Source organism: Thalassophryne amazonica, chromosome 22 (genome assembly GCF_902500255.1).
Source record: "Thalassophryne amazonica chromosome 22, fThaAma1.1, whole genome shotgun sequence".
In the NCBI taxonomy this organism is placed as follows: Eukaryota; Metazoa; Chordata; class Actinopteri; order Batrachoidiformes; family Batrachoididae; genus Thalassophryne; species Thalassophryne amazonica.
The window spans coordinates 14890530-14910736 of record NC_047124.1 but is presented as its reverse complement, the minus strand read 5'-3'; the positions used below and the strand labels follow the sequence as shown (position 1 = coordinate 14910736).

The 20207-nt window shown below is 41.9% G+C and overlaps 1 protein-coding gene across 2 annotated transcripts in view; it reads left to right on the top strand.

Annotated features, from left to right (window-relative positions):
• Positions 1-8161: 8161 nt before the first annotated feature.
• The window catches only part of ptprz1b (protein tyrosine phosphatase receptor type Z1b), a 76163-nt gene continuing 64117 nt past the window's right edge, over positions 8162-20207 (top strand). For both annotated transcript variants that reach the window (XM_034163189.1, XM_034163188.1), the window contains exon 1: positions 8162-8450. In XM_034163189.1, coding sequence (XP_034019080.1) covers positions 8387-8450 — 64 coding nt within the window. In that variant the 5' untranslated portion in view covers positions 8162-8386. The remainder of the gene's footprint in view (positions 8451-20207) is intronic.

Genomic DNA, 20207 nt, shown 5'->3' with positions numbered 1-20207 from the left:
AAACATTCCAGTAGATCAGCAGTTTCTGAAATACTCAGACCAGGCTGTCTGGCACCAACAACCAAAAAACTTAAATCCGCTTTCTTTCCCATTCTGGTGCTCGGTTTAAACTTCAAGTTGTCTTCACCACGTCTAGGTACCCAAATGCATTGAGTTGCTGCCATGTGATTGGCTGATTAGTCATTTGTGTTAACAAGCAATTGAATGGGTGTACCTAATAAAGTGGCTGGTGAGTATAGTTATGAAATTTCTTCATGAGCTGGTAATTGTGCTTTAATAAAACACTTTGACAAGACAGCATATGGCCTCAGCATATGGAATAATAACTCAGAATGTCTGTGTAAACCACATAACCGCCGGAGAACAAGGCTCACTGACAGCTACATTTCTCTAAAGTAGAACTCGAACATTAATGTCGTCACTCAGTCACATATATATCGACTAGTCTTGTTGAGCACAATGGTGCTGGGGATAGTGACCTCTTGTTTTCAGCATAGGAAGTCAATATTGCTGTCACTCAGCTCAGCATCCACTGTCATGGTAACGGGTTCAGGCTGTAGGAAAACCGGCAGAACACACTGGTCACCACTTAGCCATAGAACAACGTAGAGTAAAATAAATAAATAGGGAGGAATGGAAGAACTCAGCCACATGGGGTGTGCAGCCAGTACATTCTGAGTGCCGGTCCCAAGCCCGGATAAATGAGGAGGGTTGCATCAGGAAGGGCATCCGGCGTAAAACAAGCCAACCCAACTATGCAGACTCAGAATCGAATTCCCATACCGGCTCGGTCGCGGCCCGGGTTAACAACGTCCGCCACCGGTGCTATTGCCCAACAGGGTGCCGGTGGAAATTGGGCTACTGCTGGGCGAAGATAACGACAAAGAAGAGGAGGAAAACGTTGCCACGAACAGCGGGAGAAGAAGAAAACTAGAAGGGTGGAAATGAGAGTGGGGACTTTGAATGTTGGTAGTATGACTGGTAAAGGGAGAGAGCTGGCTGATATGATGGAGAGGAGAAAGGTAGACATATTGTGTGTGCAAGAGACCAAGTGGAAGGGAAGTAAGAGCAGGAGCATCGGCGGTGGGTACAAGTTGTTGTACCATGGTGAGGACAGGAAGAGAAATGGTGTTGGGGTCATTTTAAAGGAAGAGTATGTTAAAAGTGTGTTGGAGGTTAAGCAAGTGTCTGACAGGGTGATGAGTGTGAAGTTGGAAATTGAAGGGGTGATGATGAATATCATCAGTGCATATGCCCCACAGGTAGGTTGTGAGATGAAGGAGAAAGAAGATTTCTGGAGTGTGTTAGATGAGGTTGTGGAGAGTGTGCCCAAGCATGAAAGAGTGGTGATAGGAGCAGACTTCAATGGGCATGTTGGTGAAGGGAACAGAGGTGATGAGGAAGTAATGGGTAGATATGGTATCAAGGATAGGAATGGGGAAGGACAGATGGTAGTTGATTTTGCAAAAAGGATGGAAATGGCTGTGGTGAATACCTACTTTAATAAAAGGGAGGAGCACAGGGTAACATATAAGAGTGGAGGAAGGTGCACAAAGGTGGACTACATTCTTTATAGGAGATGCAAGCTAAAAGAAATCACAGACTGTAAGGTGGTAGCAGGAGAGAGTGTCACTAGACAGCATAGGATGGTTGGTTGTAGGATGACTTTAGAGGTAAAGAAGAAGAAGAGAGTGAGAGCTCAACAAAGGATCAGATGGTGGAAGCTGAAGGAGGAAGACTGTTGTGTGAAATTTAGCGAGCAGGTGAGAGAAGCACTAGTTGGAGGGGAAGCAGTTTTGGGCAACTGGAAGAGTACTGCAGATGTGGTGAGGGAGACAGCTAGGGCAGTACTGGGTATGACATCTGGACAGTGGAAGGAAGACAAGGAGACTTGGTGGTGGAATGAAGAGGTCCAGGAAAGCATAAGGAGAAAGAGGTTGGCGAAAAAGTTTTGGGATAGTCGGAGAGATGAAGAAAGTAGACAGGAGTACAAGGAGATGCGGCGTAAGGCGAGAAGAGAAGTGGCAAAAGCAAAGGAAAAGGCATATTGCGAGCTGTACAAGAAGTTGAATAGTAAAGAAGGAGAAAAGGACAGAGCTGGAAAGGATGTGCAGCAGGTTAGGGTGGTAAAAGATGCACATGGTAATGTGCTGACAAGTGAGGAGTGTGTGCTGAGAAGGTGGAGGGAATATTTCGAAGAGTTGATGAATAAAGAAAATGAGCGAGAGAAAAGGCTGGATGATGTGGTGAGAGTAAATCAGGAAGTAAAAGAGATTAGCAAGGAAGAAGTGAGGGCTGCTATGAAGAGGATGAAGAGTGGAAAGGCAGTTGGTCCAGATGACATTCCAATGGAGGCATGGAAATGTCTAGGAGAGATGGCAGTAGAGTTTCTAACCAGATTGTTTAATAAAATCTTGGAAAGTGAGAGGATGCCTGAGGAGTGGAGACGAAGTGTGCTGGTTCCTATTTTCAAGAACAAGGTTGATGTGCAGAGCTGCAGTAACTACAGAGGCATAAAGCTGATCAGCCACAGCATGAAGTTATGGGAAAGAGTAGTAGAAGCTAGGCTTAGAAAACAGGTGAAGATCTGTGAGCAGCAATATGGTTTCATGCCGAGAAAGAGCACTACAGATGCAATGTTTGCTCTGAGAATACTGTTGGAAAAGTACAGAGGAGGACAGAAAGAGTTACATTGTGTGTTTGTGGACTTAGAAAAAGCTTATGATAGGGTGCCAAGAGAAGAGTTGTGGCATTGTATGAGGAAGTCTGGAGTGGCAGAGAAGTATGTTAGGGTAGTGCAGGACATGTACAAGAATAGTGTGACAGCGGTGAGATGCGCAGTCGGAATGACAGACTCATTCAAGGTGGAGGTGGGATTACACCAAGGATCAGCTCTGAGTCCTTTCTTGTTTGCAGTGGTGATGGACAGGTTGACAGATGAGATCAGACAGGAGTCCCCATGGACTATGATGTTTGCAGATGACATTGTGATCTGTAGTGAGAGTAGAGAGCAAGTTAAGTCTAGTCTGGAGAAGTGGAGATATGCTTTGGAGAGAAGGGGAATGAAAGTCAGTAGAAGCAAGACTGAGTACATGTGTGTGAATGAGAGGGAGCCCAGTGGAATAGTGCAGTTACAAGGAGTAGAAGTGGTGAAAGTAGATGAGTTTAAATATTTGGGGTCAGCTGTTCAAAGTAATGGAGAGTGTGGTAGAGAGGTGAAGAAGAGAGTGCAGGCAGGGTGGAGTGGGTGGAGAAAGGTGGCAGGAGTGATTTGTGACTGAAGAATATCAGCAAGAGTGAAGGGGAAAGTTTACAAAACAGTAGTGAGACCAGCTATGTTGTATGGTTTAGAGACAGTGGCACTAACAAAAAGACAGGAGGCAGAGCTGAAGATGTTGAGATTCTCTTTGGGAGTGACAAGAATGGACAAGATTAGGAATGAACATATCAGAGGGACAGCTCAGGTGGGACAGTTTGGAGACAAAGTCAGAGAGGCGAGATTGAGATGGTTTGGACATGTGCAGAGGAGGGACCCAGGGTATATAGGGAGAAGGATGCTGAGGATGGAGCCACCAGGCAGGAGGAGAAGAGGGAGACCAAAGAGGAGGTTCATGGATGTGCTGAGAGAGGACATGCAGGTGGTTGGTGTGACAGAGGAAGATACAGAGGACAGGGTGAGATGGAAACGGTTGATCTGCTGAGGCGACCCCTAACGGAACAGCTGAAAGACAAAGAAGAAGAAGGGAGGAATGGAAGAAAATAAAATCCTAACATATATCACCAGGCTGCAACTAACAATTATTTTCATTAACACTTAATCTGTTGATTATTTTTTTGAACTAACCCATCAGTTGTTTGGTCCATAAAATGGTGAAAAACATTGATCAGCATTTTAAAGCCCAGGATGATGTTCTCAAATGTCTTGTATTGTCTACCAGTTTGCTGTCTCAGGGCGGCAAAGAAACCAAAAAAATATTCACATTTAAGAAGCTGATTATATGTTGTGGGAGTGTTTTGTAGTTTTTTTGGAAGTGTGTCATCAGAGTATGTGGAATTTTGGTTCCTGTACATCAGGGGGGTCACAAACCCTGCTGTTCCTGGAGGTCACCTGCCCTGCGTGTTTTCCAACTCTCTCTGCCCCACCCACTACAAATTAACTCAGCCAGTCAAGTGCTTGGAAACATGGGACTTGACTAATCAGCTGTCAGTGCAGCAGGTGCACGTGGGAAAACAGGCAGAGCAGGTGACCTTCACGAGCAGCAGGGTTAGTGACCCCTGTTTTTTTTTTTTGTTTTTTTTTTACGTTTACATTCTTGATTTCATTTGTTTTACAGGTAAATAACATTATTGACTCTTTCCAAGCTTTCTTCTCTTAGTATAGAAAAGCTGCACTCCAGAAATAACATCATAAATTTCCCCAGTGCTTTATTACAACCTGTTCAGTGGCCTTCACAGTAAATAACCAGAACAACCCCCCCCCCCCCAAGCTCCCCTGGTTAACCTGCTGCCCTTCTTCTGCTCTTTGAATTGACAGTCAGACAGTGTGCGGAGAACACACTCTTTAATGCATCACATTTATTGTGTGCAGTGAAAACTGAATTGGCTCTCCACGGTGACGGAATGTAAAAAAGCTCTGGATGCTGCAGGAGGCTTCAGCGCGCTCTGATCATTCATCACACACTTCGTGCCTGTCTGTCTGTCCCTGCACTTGGTAAACGTGTGCATGCGTACATGTATGCGTGCATGTATACATGCATGTTTTTTTTTCCCCTTGTTGCCAACAAGCTTTGAGTTACAACTTCATATCTTGCATCAGTTATTTGCACAAATGTTTGTGTCAGTGTGCAGCAACAAGGACACATCATTGGCTGGAAAGCTCAGTAATTCTGAACAAATTCTGTTTCTCTTCAACACTTTCTGTCATTATTGTTTGGTTCTCTCCTGCTTTTACACATGGATATGCTGCCCACGCTGCCTTATAATTGCTCATCATTACCCTATGTGTTGCTGTGAGAACACAGGGTACTGTAATCGCTCTTGTGTGTGTCTGTAACTAAAAAATGGCTCAAAATTTTTTTGTCCAAACTGGGGGGGAATATAACTTGGGTTAGTGTCTCTAGATTAAGTTTTGGAACAGATTGGTCAAGGTCAACTACATAAACTACTTCTTTGAACTACCCAAGGCACCTGGCAAATTTAATTCTGCTCATGGCGTTATGTTGTAGCTAGTTCTATATGACGCACGGTAGGAGAAGCTGCAAGTACAAGTCAACTCAATCCAACATCAAACTAGAAAGGCACTCAGAGAGCACATACTTCTGCCAACACTTTACTAGGGGAGCTACGACCGCTACCTTTGCACCCCCAGGGACTAAACCAAACCAATTTTAGTAGGTTCCTTAAATGACCCAAAACACAATCAGCATGTTCCCAAAAATAAAAACAGGCCTCAAGCCAGTTATCCAAGATGGCGTCCAAGATGGCCACCAAAATAGGGTTTTTCACTAAAACACCTTTAAACAACATATAAACAACTTAAATATCACAGAGATTCAATGGGAAGACCACTGCAGGTCACAGCAAACTCATTTGTGCCTAAACTAAATTCATTAATGGGTTTAAGTTTCAAAATGGTGTCCAAAATGGCCACCAATAGACCCTTATCATTGACCTCTGTGATATTTAAGTTGTTCATATGTTATTTAAAGGTGTTTTGGTGGAAAAACCCTATTTTGGTGGCCATCTTGGATGCCTTCTTGGATAACTGGCTTGAGGCCAGTTTTTATTTTTGGGAACATCCTGATTGTGTTTTGGGGTCATCTATGGAATCTAAAAAAGTTGGTTTGGTTTAGTCCTGGGGGGGCAATCACATGGCTGAAACTCTGTGCATTTAGGCATCTAGATGTGGTGAAGACGGAGCATCAGAATGGGGAAGAAAAGGGATTTAAGTGAGTTTAAATGTGGCATGGTTGTTGTGCCAGATGAGCTGGTCTCAATATTTTAAGATTTTCACGCACAACCATGTCTAGGATTTACAGAGAATCTTTTACAGAGATGTGAAAATGAGAAGATGTCCAGAGAGTGGCAGTTGTGTGGACAGAAATGCCTTGTTGTTGTCAGAGGAGAATAGTCAGACTGGTTGAATGGGCGACTGCGTGAGGAATGTTTCCAACACCTTGTTGAATCTATGCCATGAAAAAGTAAGGCAGTTCTGGAAAAAAGGGGGGTTCAACCTGGTATAAGCAAGATGTACCTAATAAAGTGGCCAGTGAGTGTAGTTTAAAAAAAATAAAAAATAAATCACCTCAGTGTGCAGGGTGTTTGTACTTTGCTGGAATCAATCAGCAATGGAAGAAGACTCTTAAATCATTGGGGATAAGCTGCATGCTTCAGTGCAGACAGTGGCATCGATTTTAGATACCAGCAGCCTGTTTTACACACATACACACACACACAAAACCTCAATGTTGAATACTAACTCAACAAAATTTCACATAAATTCTAAATGTTGGTGCACTGGCATTTCTAGCGCCACAAGGGGGTGGTGGGGGTGCAGCAACAAGCACCTGGGAAAAAAACAAACTGTTGGTCCACTGTTTGAGCAGAGGGTCCTGGCTGAATTAAAAAAAAAAATTTAATCTTCTCAATTTATGCAAATAAATGCACACTAAGTGACAAGAGCAGCATGTTTTTTCTCAGACTGAACACTGCTCCACACACACACACACACACACACACACACACACACACACACACACACACACACACACACACACACACACACACACACACACACACACACAGTGTAGTGTTGATACGTACAAATACACACAGAGGCTACGTTAAGTAGCTTGTCTTAAATGCACACAGACTTTATTGTGTACTTCATGGGAAATCTGTAGTGCATTTGCTGCCAACTACACACACACACACACACACACACACACACACACACACACACACACACACACACACACACACACACACACACACACACACACACACACACACAGAGTGATCCACATTCCTGTTTCATGAGTTGATCCTTCAGTTCAGTGGACTGAAACTATTTCTCATCTTCAAAGATGCTCAGGCTGACATGATGGCCAGTGTTTCCTCCAGATTGATGCCCCCCCCCCCCCCAAAAAAATGTGTGTGTGTGTGTGTGTGTGTATATCCCTGCTTACACACTGCTAAAATCAGGCATCTTTAATATTTTAGATGTTCTGAGTCTGCCTGATCCCACTTTGGTCTATTTTCTTCTTTCTTTTGGGACTGTCAGAGTGGCCACAGGGCTTGTTTCTATAACCTTAACTCACTGCCACATCGTCATCATCATCACCATTATTATTGACATTTGAATACAGTAATCTTTCAAATGATCACCTTGACCTCTGGCTGACCTCAAATTCCATGACCTTTCCCTTTCCCAGAAATAAATTTCTTAAGGGCCATTTTTGGGTTGCACTCCATCCACTAAATTTAGTGGGAACCCACCAAAGGACCCAGGAGGAGTTGGGGGGGCGAGCACAGACCAACATTAGCAAATTATACTATGATATATTCCCATGTATCTAATTATAAGTTCAAAAAGCAAATCACACATTTTAATCAATATCCAACTAAAAGAAAATAAATTATCCATGTACTCGAAAGTAAATTGCATTTTAAAGTGTGTGTGTGTGTGTGTGTGATTTATGCTGCAGAATTATACTGAACATGAACATTTTCTCAGCCTCCTTGAAAGAATATTGGCTCTGCATTTGAAATTGGAGCTCAAACTGGGAAAATCAGTTCAGCCTCATCAAGCTGAGTTCTAGGGGATCCATTACTCTGACATCAAAGTGGCAGCACTGGACTTTATATGTACATAATCAGCCAAGAGGATATGAGATAATCAGACAGAAACATTCTAAAGACACTCTTAGAGTTAAGGGTCCCAAATGCTATTATGGGCTATTCTGTAATAACTTGCATTTTTCTAATTTCACTCTAATCTCAGCTCCAAACCGCAGATAATTATTTTACAATGCAAAATAGGGAGTTTTAATCATGCAGCACATTTGTAAGTCTTGATAAACTGTGCTGTGCGCTGCAGACTTTATGACAACTATAATGTTATACAGTAATTTCCATTAGGGTCAGTGGGCGGTGCACACACACGCGCGCACAGCCCCTCTGCTGTGTGCGTTGGGTGCTCGTCCGTAATAGGCTGCGAGTGCAAGCCATCACTCCTCATGGCGTGCCACTGAACCGAACCGAACCGATCGGATCACGTCAGTCCACGGAGGAGGCGCGATGACCGGGTAGCGCGTCTTTTACGCACCGCCAAAAAAACAAAAAACGCGCATTCTGCTTCTTTACGTTTCATTTTCTCATCGAGAACATGGAGACGGCAGCGCACAGAACCTCTGTCTGCATTTACCAGCTGATCATTTTCTGCCAAATAGGTAAGAGACGGGATTTAAGTGTGCTGGCTGGATGACACGTGATGCTGATCGGCGGCGCGTCAAATATATTGAACAGTGCGCGCAAAATCTGCGTCAAAGAGAAATGCATTTTACACTATATTTGCTGTTCCTGCAGGCAAACATGCCATGAGCAGACAGTCTGCGTGCAAATATAGTTTCTGCATGGCACACAGTGTAATCTGTGGATGGATTTTCTGCTTCGAATGTGTTAACAGGTTGTTTTGTCCATTTTTTTATTTTTTTTTATTTTTTATTTTTAGGATGCTCTCCTCACCTCTTATGTGATGTTAAAGTTAGCATTCATTAAAGCTGGAATTTTCCTTCCAAAACTTAGTTGCCTTGATTAAAAAAAGTCCTTATCCTATTGTATGGTGTGAATTTTCACTACTAAAATGACTTTAAAAGCTTCTGTTTTAATTTACCAATTTATTAGGTTTATATCATATTAGAATATCCATTAAATTCACATTGGATCAACAAGGCCAACATATAAATTTAATATATCAAACTAAATTTAAATTTAATATAATCTCCAATATAGGCCACAGGTGTCTTTAACCATTTAAAAGTTTGCAGCTAAAATGTGGAAGCTGAGGCGATGCAACCTGTTGCGTTAAACAGCAAGGAGATGCTTATTGCCACGCCCCCTTCTTCCTGGGGATCAACAATACAGTCGGGTCCATAAGTATTTGGACAGGGACAGAATTTTTGTACGTTTATCTCTGTGCACCACCATTGTAATTTAGACTTTCAGCTTTAATTCAAGAGAGCCCAGAAGTAATCAGACTAATGAAATATAAAGACTGCTTTTAATGCAAGTCAGTACATGGACATTTCAAAGTGGGCAAATATGTTTTAATCTTAATTTACATTAATCCTTATGTCAGTGCATCTGATTTATCAGATCTGTCACAATGGGGAAAAAAGTTTGGAATCTTTTCACATGATCTGGATCTGGGACAGAAAGGGTTGTCTTTTCTTTTTGATGGGCCTTTGCACAGTCACAGGTCGGCTGTGATCTGGAGTCACAGCAGCTGACCTCTGTGAGATGGGTTTAATTAAAAAAAAAAAGGATCACATTTATTATTTTAAGACCGTCTCTCCACCTGGATTTGGCTGCAGGTTTACAACCCCTGGCAATAATTATGGAATCACTGGCCTCAGAGGATGTTCATTCAGTTGTTTAATTTTGTAGAAAAAAAGCAGATCAAGACATGACACAAAACTAAAGTCATTTCAAATGGCAACTTTCTGGCTTTAAGAAACACTATAAGTCATGGGGGAGGTGATGGTCTAGTGGCTAAGGTATTGGGCTTGAGTACAGACGATCATGGATTCAAATCCCCACCTGACTGGAAAATCACTAAGGGCCCTTGGGCAAGGCCTTTAATCCCCTATTGCTCCCGGTGTGTAGTGAGCGCCTTGTATGGCAGCACCCTGACATTGGGGTGAATGTGAGGCATAATTGTAAAGCGCTTTGAGCGTCTGATTCAGATGGAAAAGCGCTATATAAATGCAGTCCATTTACCATTTACTATAAGAAATCAGGAAAAATAATTGTGGCAGTCAGTAACGGTTACTTTTTTAGACCAAGCAGAGGGAAAAAAATATGGACTCACTCAATTCTGAGGAATAAATTATGGAATCACCCTGTAAATTTTCATCCCCAAAACTAACACCTGCATCAAATCAGATCTGCTCATTAGTCTACATCTAAAAAGGAGTGATCACACCTTGGAGAGCTGTTGCACCAAGTGGACTGACATGAATCATGGCTCCAACACGAGAGATGTCAATTGAAACAAAGGAGAGGATTATCAAACTCTTAAAAGAGGGTAGATCATCACGCAGTGTTGCAAAAGATGTTGGTTGTTCACAGTCAGCTGTGTCTAAACTCTGGACCAAATACAAACAACATGGGAAGGTTGTTAAAGGCAAACATACTGGTAGACCAAGGAAGACATCAAAGCGTCAAGACAGAAAACTTAAAGTAATATGTCTCAAAAATCGAAAATGCACAACAAAACAAATGAGGAACGAATGGGAGGAAACTGGAGTCAACGTCTGTGATCGAACTGTAAGAAACCGCCTAAAGGAAATGGGATTTACATACAGAAAAGCTAAACGAAAGCCATCATTAACAGCTAAACAGAAAAAAACAAGGTTACAATGGGCTAAGGAAAAGCAATCGTGGACTGTGGATGACTGGATGAAAGTCATATTCAGTGATGAATCTCGAATCTGCATTGGGCAAAGTGATGATGCTGGAACTTTTGTTTGGTGCTGTTCCAATGAGATTTATAAAGATGACTGCCTGAAGAGAACATGTAAATTTCCACAGTCATTGATGATATGGGGCTGCATGTCAGGTAAAGGCACTGGGGAGATGGCTGTCATTACATCATCAATAAATGCACAAGTTTACGTTGATATTTTGGACACTTTTCTTATCCCATCAATTGAAAGGATGTTTGGGGATGATGAAATCATTTTTCAAGATGATAATGCATCTTGCCATAGAGCAAAAACTGTGAAAACATTCCTTGCAAAAAGACACATAGGGTCAATGTCATGGCCTGCAAATAGTCCAGATCTTAATCTAACTGAAAATCTTTGGAAGTTGAAGAAAATGGTCCATGACAAGGCTCCAACCTACAAAGCTGATCTGGCAACAGCAGTCAGAGAAAGTTGGAGCCAGATTGATGAAGAGTACTGTTTGTCACTCATTAAGTCCATGCCTCAGAGACTGCAAGCTGTTATAAAAGCCAGAGGTGGTGCAACAAAATACTAGTGATGTGTTGGAGTGTTCTTTTGTTTTTCATGATTCCATAATTTATTCCTCAGAATTGAGTGATTCCATATTTTTTTCCCTCTGCTTGGTCTAAAAAAGTAACCGTTACTGACTGCCACAATTTTTTTTTCCTGATTTCTTATAGTGTTTCTTAAAGCCAGAAAGTTGCCATTTGAAATGACTTTAGTTTTGTGTCATGTCTGTGATCTGCTTTTTTCTACAAAATTAAACAACTGAATGAACATCCTCCGAGGCCGGTGATTCCATAATTTTTGCCAGGGGTTGTACACGTCTGCAGCACCTGATGCAAATTGCTCCGCTGCTTTTTAAATGTTAATCTTCAGATTTATTTTCACAGCGGATGCAGAGAGTGATACACTGTTTTGTTTAAGGAAACGAAAGAGAGGAGACTCTCGCCATCTGTTTGATTTGCCTGGACTCTAGTCAAAATCACACATCTACAGTGTGTGTGTGTGTGTGTGTGTGTGTGTGTGTGTGTGTGTGTGTGTGTGTGTGTGTGTGTGTGTGTGTGTGTGTGCGCAGTTATCCAGTGATCACAGTGTTTTAGTTGGAGACTTTCATGTGTGCCACATGCTTTTAACCAGCGTGGTTCCTTCTGTATATCAAGCATTTTGACTTCTTGAGTGCTTATAATACCTGCTGGGTGTGTGTGTGTGTTTCCATATGTGCATTTCAGCAGGAAAGTGTAAACGTGCACATGTTGCTAGTATTTCATCATTCTCCTATTGCATACATGCTGATGCAAGAACTTGCACCAACTACAGCAAAAATGAATTTGATGCTTTTAAAGGATCTCTTTGGATGGTCGACAAGTGTTTTGCAGTCGTGAATTATTATAAATTCCAAATGTTTTTTTATTTTTTCCAAATTGATGAATCGACACTGAAGATTGCTGGCAGCAGTGAGTACGAGTACTTTAAAGTTTGAGATCATGCGGCTTCTTCGCTCTGCGCCAGTGTTTAAAATATTCAGGTTGTGGTTCATTGAGGGTGTCTCTGCCCTGACAGGCACTCTGGGTGTGTAGTTGGCGGAGATGTGAGTTACAGTACATTAGCCGTGAGCTCAACGTGTGCTACTGCTCATTAGAGACTTAAATTAAATCTAGTTCCTGCATTCCGTTTTACGCCCTTGATGTGAATACAGTAGTGTTCAGAATAATAGTAGTGCTATGTGACTAAAAAGATTAATCCAGGTTTTGAGCATATTTCTTGTTACATGGGAAACAAGGTACCAGTAGATTCAGTAGATTCTCACAAATCCAACAAGACCAAGCATTCATGATATGCACAATCTTAAGGCTATGAAATTGGGCTATTAGTTAAAAAAAAGTAGAAAAGGGGGTGTTCACAATAATAGTAGCATCTGCTGTTGATGCTACAAACTCAAAACTATTATGTTCAAACTGCTTTTTTAGCAATCCTGTGAATCACTAAACTAGTATTTAGTTGTATAACCACAGTTTTTAATGATTTCTTCACATCTGCGAGGCATTAATTTTGTTGGTTTGGAACCAAGATTTTGCTCATTTACTAGTGTGGTTGGGGTCATTGTCTTGTTGAAACACCCATTTCAAGGGCATGTCCTCTTCAGCATAAGGCAACATGACCTCTTCAAGTATTTTGACATATCCAAACTGATCAATGATACCTGGTATGTGATATATAGGCCCAACACCATAGTAGGAGAAACATGCCCATATCATGATGCTTGCACCACCATGCTTCACTGTCTTCACTGTGAACTGTGGCTTGAATTCAGAGTTTGGGGGTCGTCTCACAAACTGTCTGTGGCCCTTGGACCCAAAAAGAACAATTTTACTCTCATCAGTCCACAAAATATTCCTCTGTTTCTTTTTAGGCCAGATGTGATGATGACCATGATGTGTTCTTTGGCAAATTGTAACCCCTTCTGCACATCAATCAATCAATCAATCAATTTTTTTATATAGCGCCAAATCACAACAAACAGTTGCCCCAAGGCGCTTTATATTGTAAGGCAAGGCCATACAATAATTATGTAAAACCCCAACGGTCAAAACGACCCCCTGTGAGCAAGCACTTGGCTACAGTGGGAAGGAAAAACTCCCTTTTAACAGGAAGAAACCTCCAGCAGAACCAGGCTCAGGGAGGGGCAGTCTTCTGCTGGGACTGGTTGGGGCTGAGGGAGAGAACCAGGAAAAAGACATGCTGTGGAGGGGAGCAGAGATCGATCACTAATGATTAAATGCAGAGTGGTGCATACAGAGCAAAAAGAGAAAGAAACGGTGCATCATGGGAACCCCCCAGCAGTCTACGTCTATAGCAGCATAACTAAGGGATGGTTCAGGGTCACCTGATCCAGCCCTAACTTATAAGCTTTAGCAAAAAGGAAAGTTTTAAGCCTAATCTTAAAAGTAGAGAGGGTGTCTGTCTCCCTGATCTGAATTGGGAGCTGGTTCCACAGGAGAGGAGCCTGAAAGCTGAAGGCTCTGCCTCCCATTCTACTCTTACAAACCCTAGGAACTACAAGTAAGCCTGCAGTCTGAGAGCGAAGCACTCTATTGGGGTGATATGGTACTACGAGGTCCCTAAGATAAGATGGGACCTGATTATTCAAAACCTTATAAGTAAGAAGAAGAATTTTAAATTCTATTCTAGAATTAACAGGAAGCCAATGAAGAGAGGCCAATATGGGTGAGATATGCTCTCTCCTTCATGTCTTTTATTTAACAGAGGGATTTTGCGGGGGATTCTTGCAAATAAATTAGCTTCACACAGGCGTCCTCTAACTGTCACAGCACTTACAGGTAACTCCAGACTGTCTTTGATCATCCTGGAGCTGATCAATGGGTGAGCCTTTGCCATTCTGGTTATTCTTCTATCCATGTTGATGGTTGTTTTCCATTTTCTTTCATGTGTCTCTGTTTTTTTGTTTTTTTTGTCCATTTTAAACCATTGGAGATCATTGTAGATGAACAGCCTATAATTTTTTGCACCTGCGTATAAGTTTTCCCCTCTCCAATCAACTTTTTAATCAAACTACGCTGTTCTTCTGAACAATGTCTTGAACGTCCCATTTTCCTCAGGCTTTCAAAGAGAAAAGCATGTTCAACAGGTGCTGGCTTCATCCTTAAATAGGGGACACCTGATTCACACCTGTTTGTTCCACAAAATTGACAAACTCATTGACTGAATGCCACACTACTGTTATTGTGAACACCCCCTTTTCTACTTTTTCTTACTAGTAGCCCAATTTCATAGCCTTAAGAGTGTGCATATCATGAATGCTTGGTCTTGTCGGATTTGTGAGAATCTACTGAATCTACTGGTACCTTGTTTCCCATGTAACAATAAGAAATATACTCAAAACCTGGATTAATCTTTTTAGTCACATAGCACTACTATTATTCTGAACACTACTGTACATGAAGAATAAAGCAGTCATGCTGAGCATCTGTAACAGTTTGAACATGTGCTTTAGGATTTGGAACAGAGGTACAGAGCTTCTTCTTTCGGCTGTTCCCCTTAGGGTCAATCGTTTCCATCTCATCCTGTCCTCTGTATCTTCCTCTGTCATACAAACACCTGAATGTCTCTCTCAGCACATCCATAAACATCCTCTTTGGTCTTCCTCTTCTCCTCCTGCCTGGTGGCTCCATCCTCAGCATCCTTCTCCCTATATACCCTGGGTCCCTCTGCAATTAATAGACTATAGCATTCCTAACTATTTTGTCATTAGTGTATAAATGCTAGGAAACTAGGAAATTAAAAATTTAAAATTTTTGGCTTAGAAGGAGTCCTTCATGTGTACATGGGAGTGGCCCCCCTCATAGAGCCTGCCATGTTTGTAAAGTAGGCCAAAAGGGGCAAACTTATGTCACCTTTTGAATTTTGTGGCAAATAAAAAAAGAAGAGGAATCAGTACTTGCTGTCCTACACAGATGCTTGTGCAGATTAACAAGTTTAAGAACCCTCATTTTTGTGAATTGGAGGATTATGAATATTGGTCATTATTGCAAGATGAAACAAGGAAATGTGAATTTTCATTACTAAAGAAGACCTTGAAGGGAAACCATAGCATGACCGGTGACTGCTTAATGCACTTTGCAGCCTAACCACTAGATGACCCTAAATCCTGCACACTGGAGCTTTATAATACCTTCAACTCAAAGATATTGCTTTATCTTGCTTCAGGCATCATTATTATTCACAAATGTAACTGAGCTTTGCAGCTCCAGTGCTACAGAAACCATGTATGTAAATTAGCAGCGGGAGCAAAGCAGGTTCTAGTGCTGTATTCATTTATTCACCGAAAATATTCCATAAATCATAAATGATCATTTCTTTTTACTTTATATTTTTCATTTATACTGCTAACAAAAAAGCCAGATAAAGCCTGTTATCATTTGCGTCATTGAATTCTAATATCTGGCAAGTGCGGAAAATCCTGCCCCCCCCCAACCCCTTCCTTTCAGGAGATTTTTTTTTGGGGGGGGGGAACACTGTAGTATCAAAATATGGATCGAATGTAGTAAAAATTGAACATAGCTGGAGATAAAAACATGCTTGAGTGGAGTGGAACTGAGCAGTGCACTGTGGGACTGATAGATCGGTGGAGAAATTCGAGTCATGCTGGACATCCAATGGTCAGCCTGGAACATGGCCACAACTACTGCTGGCATGTTATCGATCACTGAGCAGCTCAGTAGGATCTGCACTGGAGATTATACAACAGCCGTGTGTGTGTGTGTGTGTGTGTGTGTGTGTGTGTGTGTGGTGGGGGTTAAGCCACCTTAAGTATAATTTCTTAGACGTCTCTAATGCACAAATATTCCAGCCTGCAGTCCTTCCTCACTCTGCGTTGAGCAGTTTTATTTATCCGTGGTATCCGACAATTCCAACAAATAACCTTTCATGAGCTGAATGGCAGAGAAATTGAGATTTCTGTTTAATTTGTTGTACAGGCAACTTCTCCTGTCACCAGAAGTGTCAGATAGGAAGGATTTAGACACTCGGAAATGCTCTCAATGTGACATTTGATAGAACACAAATTGAGGCATTGGCACCAGCAGCATCCATCAGGCCCTGTTTCTGGCTCCACGTCACGCTAACGATCCAGTGTTTATTAGCGCTCTGTGCACAGGCTGTGCCAACGTGCTGTTTATTGATACACATCAGCTGCCACTCTGACCTGGATTTCTCTGGAGTTGCAGCTCCTTGGTTTGTGCGAGTGTAAATGGTATATGTGCTATAATTGTGTCTTCCTCCCTCTAGCTTCAACTCAGTCCTTAAAATGAGATGTGTGCACACATGCACACACACAGAGCCCGCTGGAGCTCTGTAAAATCAGCCAAATAAAAATTTTCATAGGGAAATCTTGTTAGAAAGATTTTCCAAAACCTTCTTAACTGTCTGGTTTTTAGTAGAAAAATACAATCAGATTTCTTTCTCTCTTTTTTGGGGGGGTGGTGGGTGGGGCCATGCAAATTTAAGAGATTATTGTATTGGTTGCATTTTCCCCTATATGAATTGCTTCCTAAACTGGACTGAATATTGCCTTGAATATATGCCCAGAATGTGCATTTTTGGGGAATTTTGCACGCAAGAATGATACATATCGTGTGTGATGGAGGTGTTTAGCGGCTGCCACTTTGGTGTCCCTAAGAATGTAACTGTTACATTGAATAAGTGAGTGTTTCTCCTGTATTATGTGCATCAATTTTTCTTTTCCAGCCTTCTGGTTTCTCTTCTAAAACATTATGTTGATGTGGGGTTTTGTTCTTTAATCCACTGATCTGCAGTCTGCACTCACTCTGGCTGCGCACGGTCACAGTTATTTTAAAGCGGGTTCGTGCCATGAGGGCTGCTGCATCTCTTTGATGCTGATGTTCCCGGACAGGAAAGTCAGCTCAGTGAAACACTTCAGTCACTCAAAAGATTTTAAATTGACTTATTATAGCTGCCGCTCTCATTAACAGTCTTCTCATAACTTGAGATAAAAATGGGGGCATCTTGTGGAAGGGTTAGAGATGCATTTAGTGTGGGGTGAAAAATAAGTAGGTCTGAGGGTATCCACGACATGGGTGTGGTGTTTTCCCACCACTGGGGTCTTCAACACTGGGGCACCTGAGTGCTGGGTCGTGCCCAGAGAAACACGCCACGTGACCATTCTACTGGGACTCTGCTCTCCACTTCGTGGTGGCAGATCTTGGATGATGCACTAGTTCTACCTTGCTAACATCCAGGACATCCATGGTCGGCCTAGACCTGTTAACCCATTGTGGGCCCCTTGTCAGTGTGGTTGAGGCAACATTACCCAAAACATGTAGACTCTGGACCTCTAATACAGTTGGAGGAACATGAATGTGTCCAAGAAAACACAAGTCAGTAAGACTAGAGGAGAGACACTCACAAGTGGTGTAGCTGAGATGATCAAGCAGTCCCTCAACCAAGGCAAATGAGATCATTTGTAGCTTGAAATTGAAATTATATACTGGGTGTCTTCAAAATGGTTGATGTCTGAGTTTGCCTTTTCAGAGTGTAAACGGATCTATAGATCCGGACCCTGAGATCATCTGCAAACATTAATGGCAAATCTACGGAGCTGCTTCTCTTGTGAGGAAATATTGGACATTTGGAGTAATCTTTGGTTCACCGTGAAACCAAACTAAAACCAGCTGGTCCTGGAAAAATGACCTTCCTAAGCAGAAGTCATTCATTTAATGTGCTTAAGCAGGTTTAGTAAAGGTTTCTTTGGAGGGAGGCTGAGGAAGTAGAAAAGCACAAGCAACAGATGAATGTGAAAGGACAAGAGGACAGAAGGTGAAATGGTGTAACTGAGAGTTAAAAATGCCAACACACTCTGTGGTCTCCTCAGTGTCTGAAGTTACAGCAGCTGACAATGGCCGTCTGTCTCTGCCGGTGTGCACGTACAGAAGCCACTGTTGTTTTTGTAAGCTGCGTGGAGGCTTGGAGAGAAAGAACCTTACTACTACTACTACCGCTTGGCTACAGTGGAGTTATAAAGATGAGTTTTCATGAGCCTATTAATGTTTTTTTTTTTTTATTATCTTTTGTGGAGTCATGTTTTTCATCCATTTTCTCATCTAGTTACTTTTACAGGATTTGTGAAGGTTTCACCTCATGCATTGAAAAATCAATGGTAGGTTTGACATTTAGGCATCAGTCTTCAGAAATCACTTATGGTACTAAAGAATTTTGCCGTCCTCAGTCATGTGGCCGATGAAAATTTAGAATCTGTAGAGGCTGATATTGATTTATATTGTCTTAGGTGATTAACCGTCCTAGGGTGGGTTTGATTCAGAGACTGAAATGAAAAGTTCATTTTCACCAACAAAGCTATCACCTCCCAACTATCCCGGATTCAAGAGAACTATTAGGGTACAACTAAAGCTGCCTCAAGAAGAGACAGCAGCTGCTGCTACTACTACTACTACTACTACTTCTACAGTTACTAGCAAAAATGAAGAGGTAAAAGGTCACAAGGAAAAGAAGAGAATTGAAAACCAACTTTTTAGCACACTTGCCAATGATGATAGAGCACAAAAATGTCTCTCTCCATAACTACTGCTGCTAAAGTGCTATGTGTGCCAAATTTGGCTCAATTCTAAGGTGCCATTTGGACAGGAGGGGGATCGATCGTTCGATCGATCTATCAGCATTAAATTCATAGTTTCAAACCAGTGAATTAATTGCAAACTGTAAGTTTTCTGATGTACTTACATGATTTTCTGCATCCAACAGGATGTACACACCCATAATATGAATGCATGAGTCAGATAGGTCAGGGATGTTTATTTACACACTAACTTATAAACAAATACACATAAAACCTTGAAAATCAAATGCAGAACAGCTGGATCATGGACTTAAAGTCAAACATGTACTTGTTTTGTCAGTTTACATTTTGTCACATGCAAAGATTTCCTCTGACAATCTGCAGAACTTTGGTTTTGTGGCAGTGATGAATCGAAGTGGTAACTGAAGCTAATTGGTTTGATGGAAGTTAATGAATGCGTGTCTATTCAATTGGCAAGCGTGGAATTTGGAGGCGAGCGGTGTGGAAGTTAAATGGATCTCAACAGAGAGCAAACGTATTGAGAAAATTCAGGAGGGCCCGGCAGTGTGACCAATCGGAATGTTGATTAACTTCCAGCCCCACCAGCTGAAGACCCCCCTCCACACACATACACACACACACACACACACACACACACCCTTTTTGCACACACGTTTCAGGGGAAAGGTTGGGTGGGAAGTTGAATTACTTTGCATTACGTTACGCTCGGACACACTAAGACAGCGTTCTTAATGCTCACGTTGTGTGCATGAGAATACACAAATGTGCACATCCTCATTTTTATGTGCACTGGTATTCAGGTGTGAGTGCAACTTTTCCTTTGTGTAGAATTTGTGTGCATTTGTTGTGTCGGCCCGGCGACTGAAAAATCGGGGGTGTGACACAACTTTGAAAAGTAGAGCGGTGGGGGAATGGCTTTGTATCCATGGCGATAGCGAGAGTCAGAGCAGGAAGCTAACAGGAAGTTGGGGTGTTCCACACACCATCGGGGCCTCTTCTGTTGTCATGACGCTTTAAGCTGTTGTCATGGAAACTTGCTTTATTCACGCACTGCTTGCTGATGGAAATCATGTTGCTTGGATTCTCCATTGAAGATATTCCATTCATAAATGTAAGTGGTTAGATTATGTGCAGAGTTCATGATTTGTTGATAAACCTTCAGAATCATAGCAGTGAATACTTATGCATCTGAACAAGCAATAAATAATGCAATAAATAAGCATGAAAATGTCCGAGGCCTGTTGGACTGGTTGTGCATCTCAGATGTTTTTTGTTTTTTTTTCAGTTCTCCTTCTTCGTTTTCTTATTCTGCTTATTTAAATTGCATCCAACCTCCAACTCGGCTG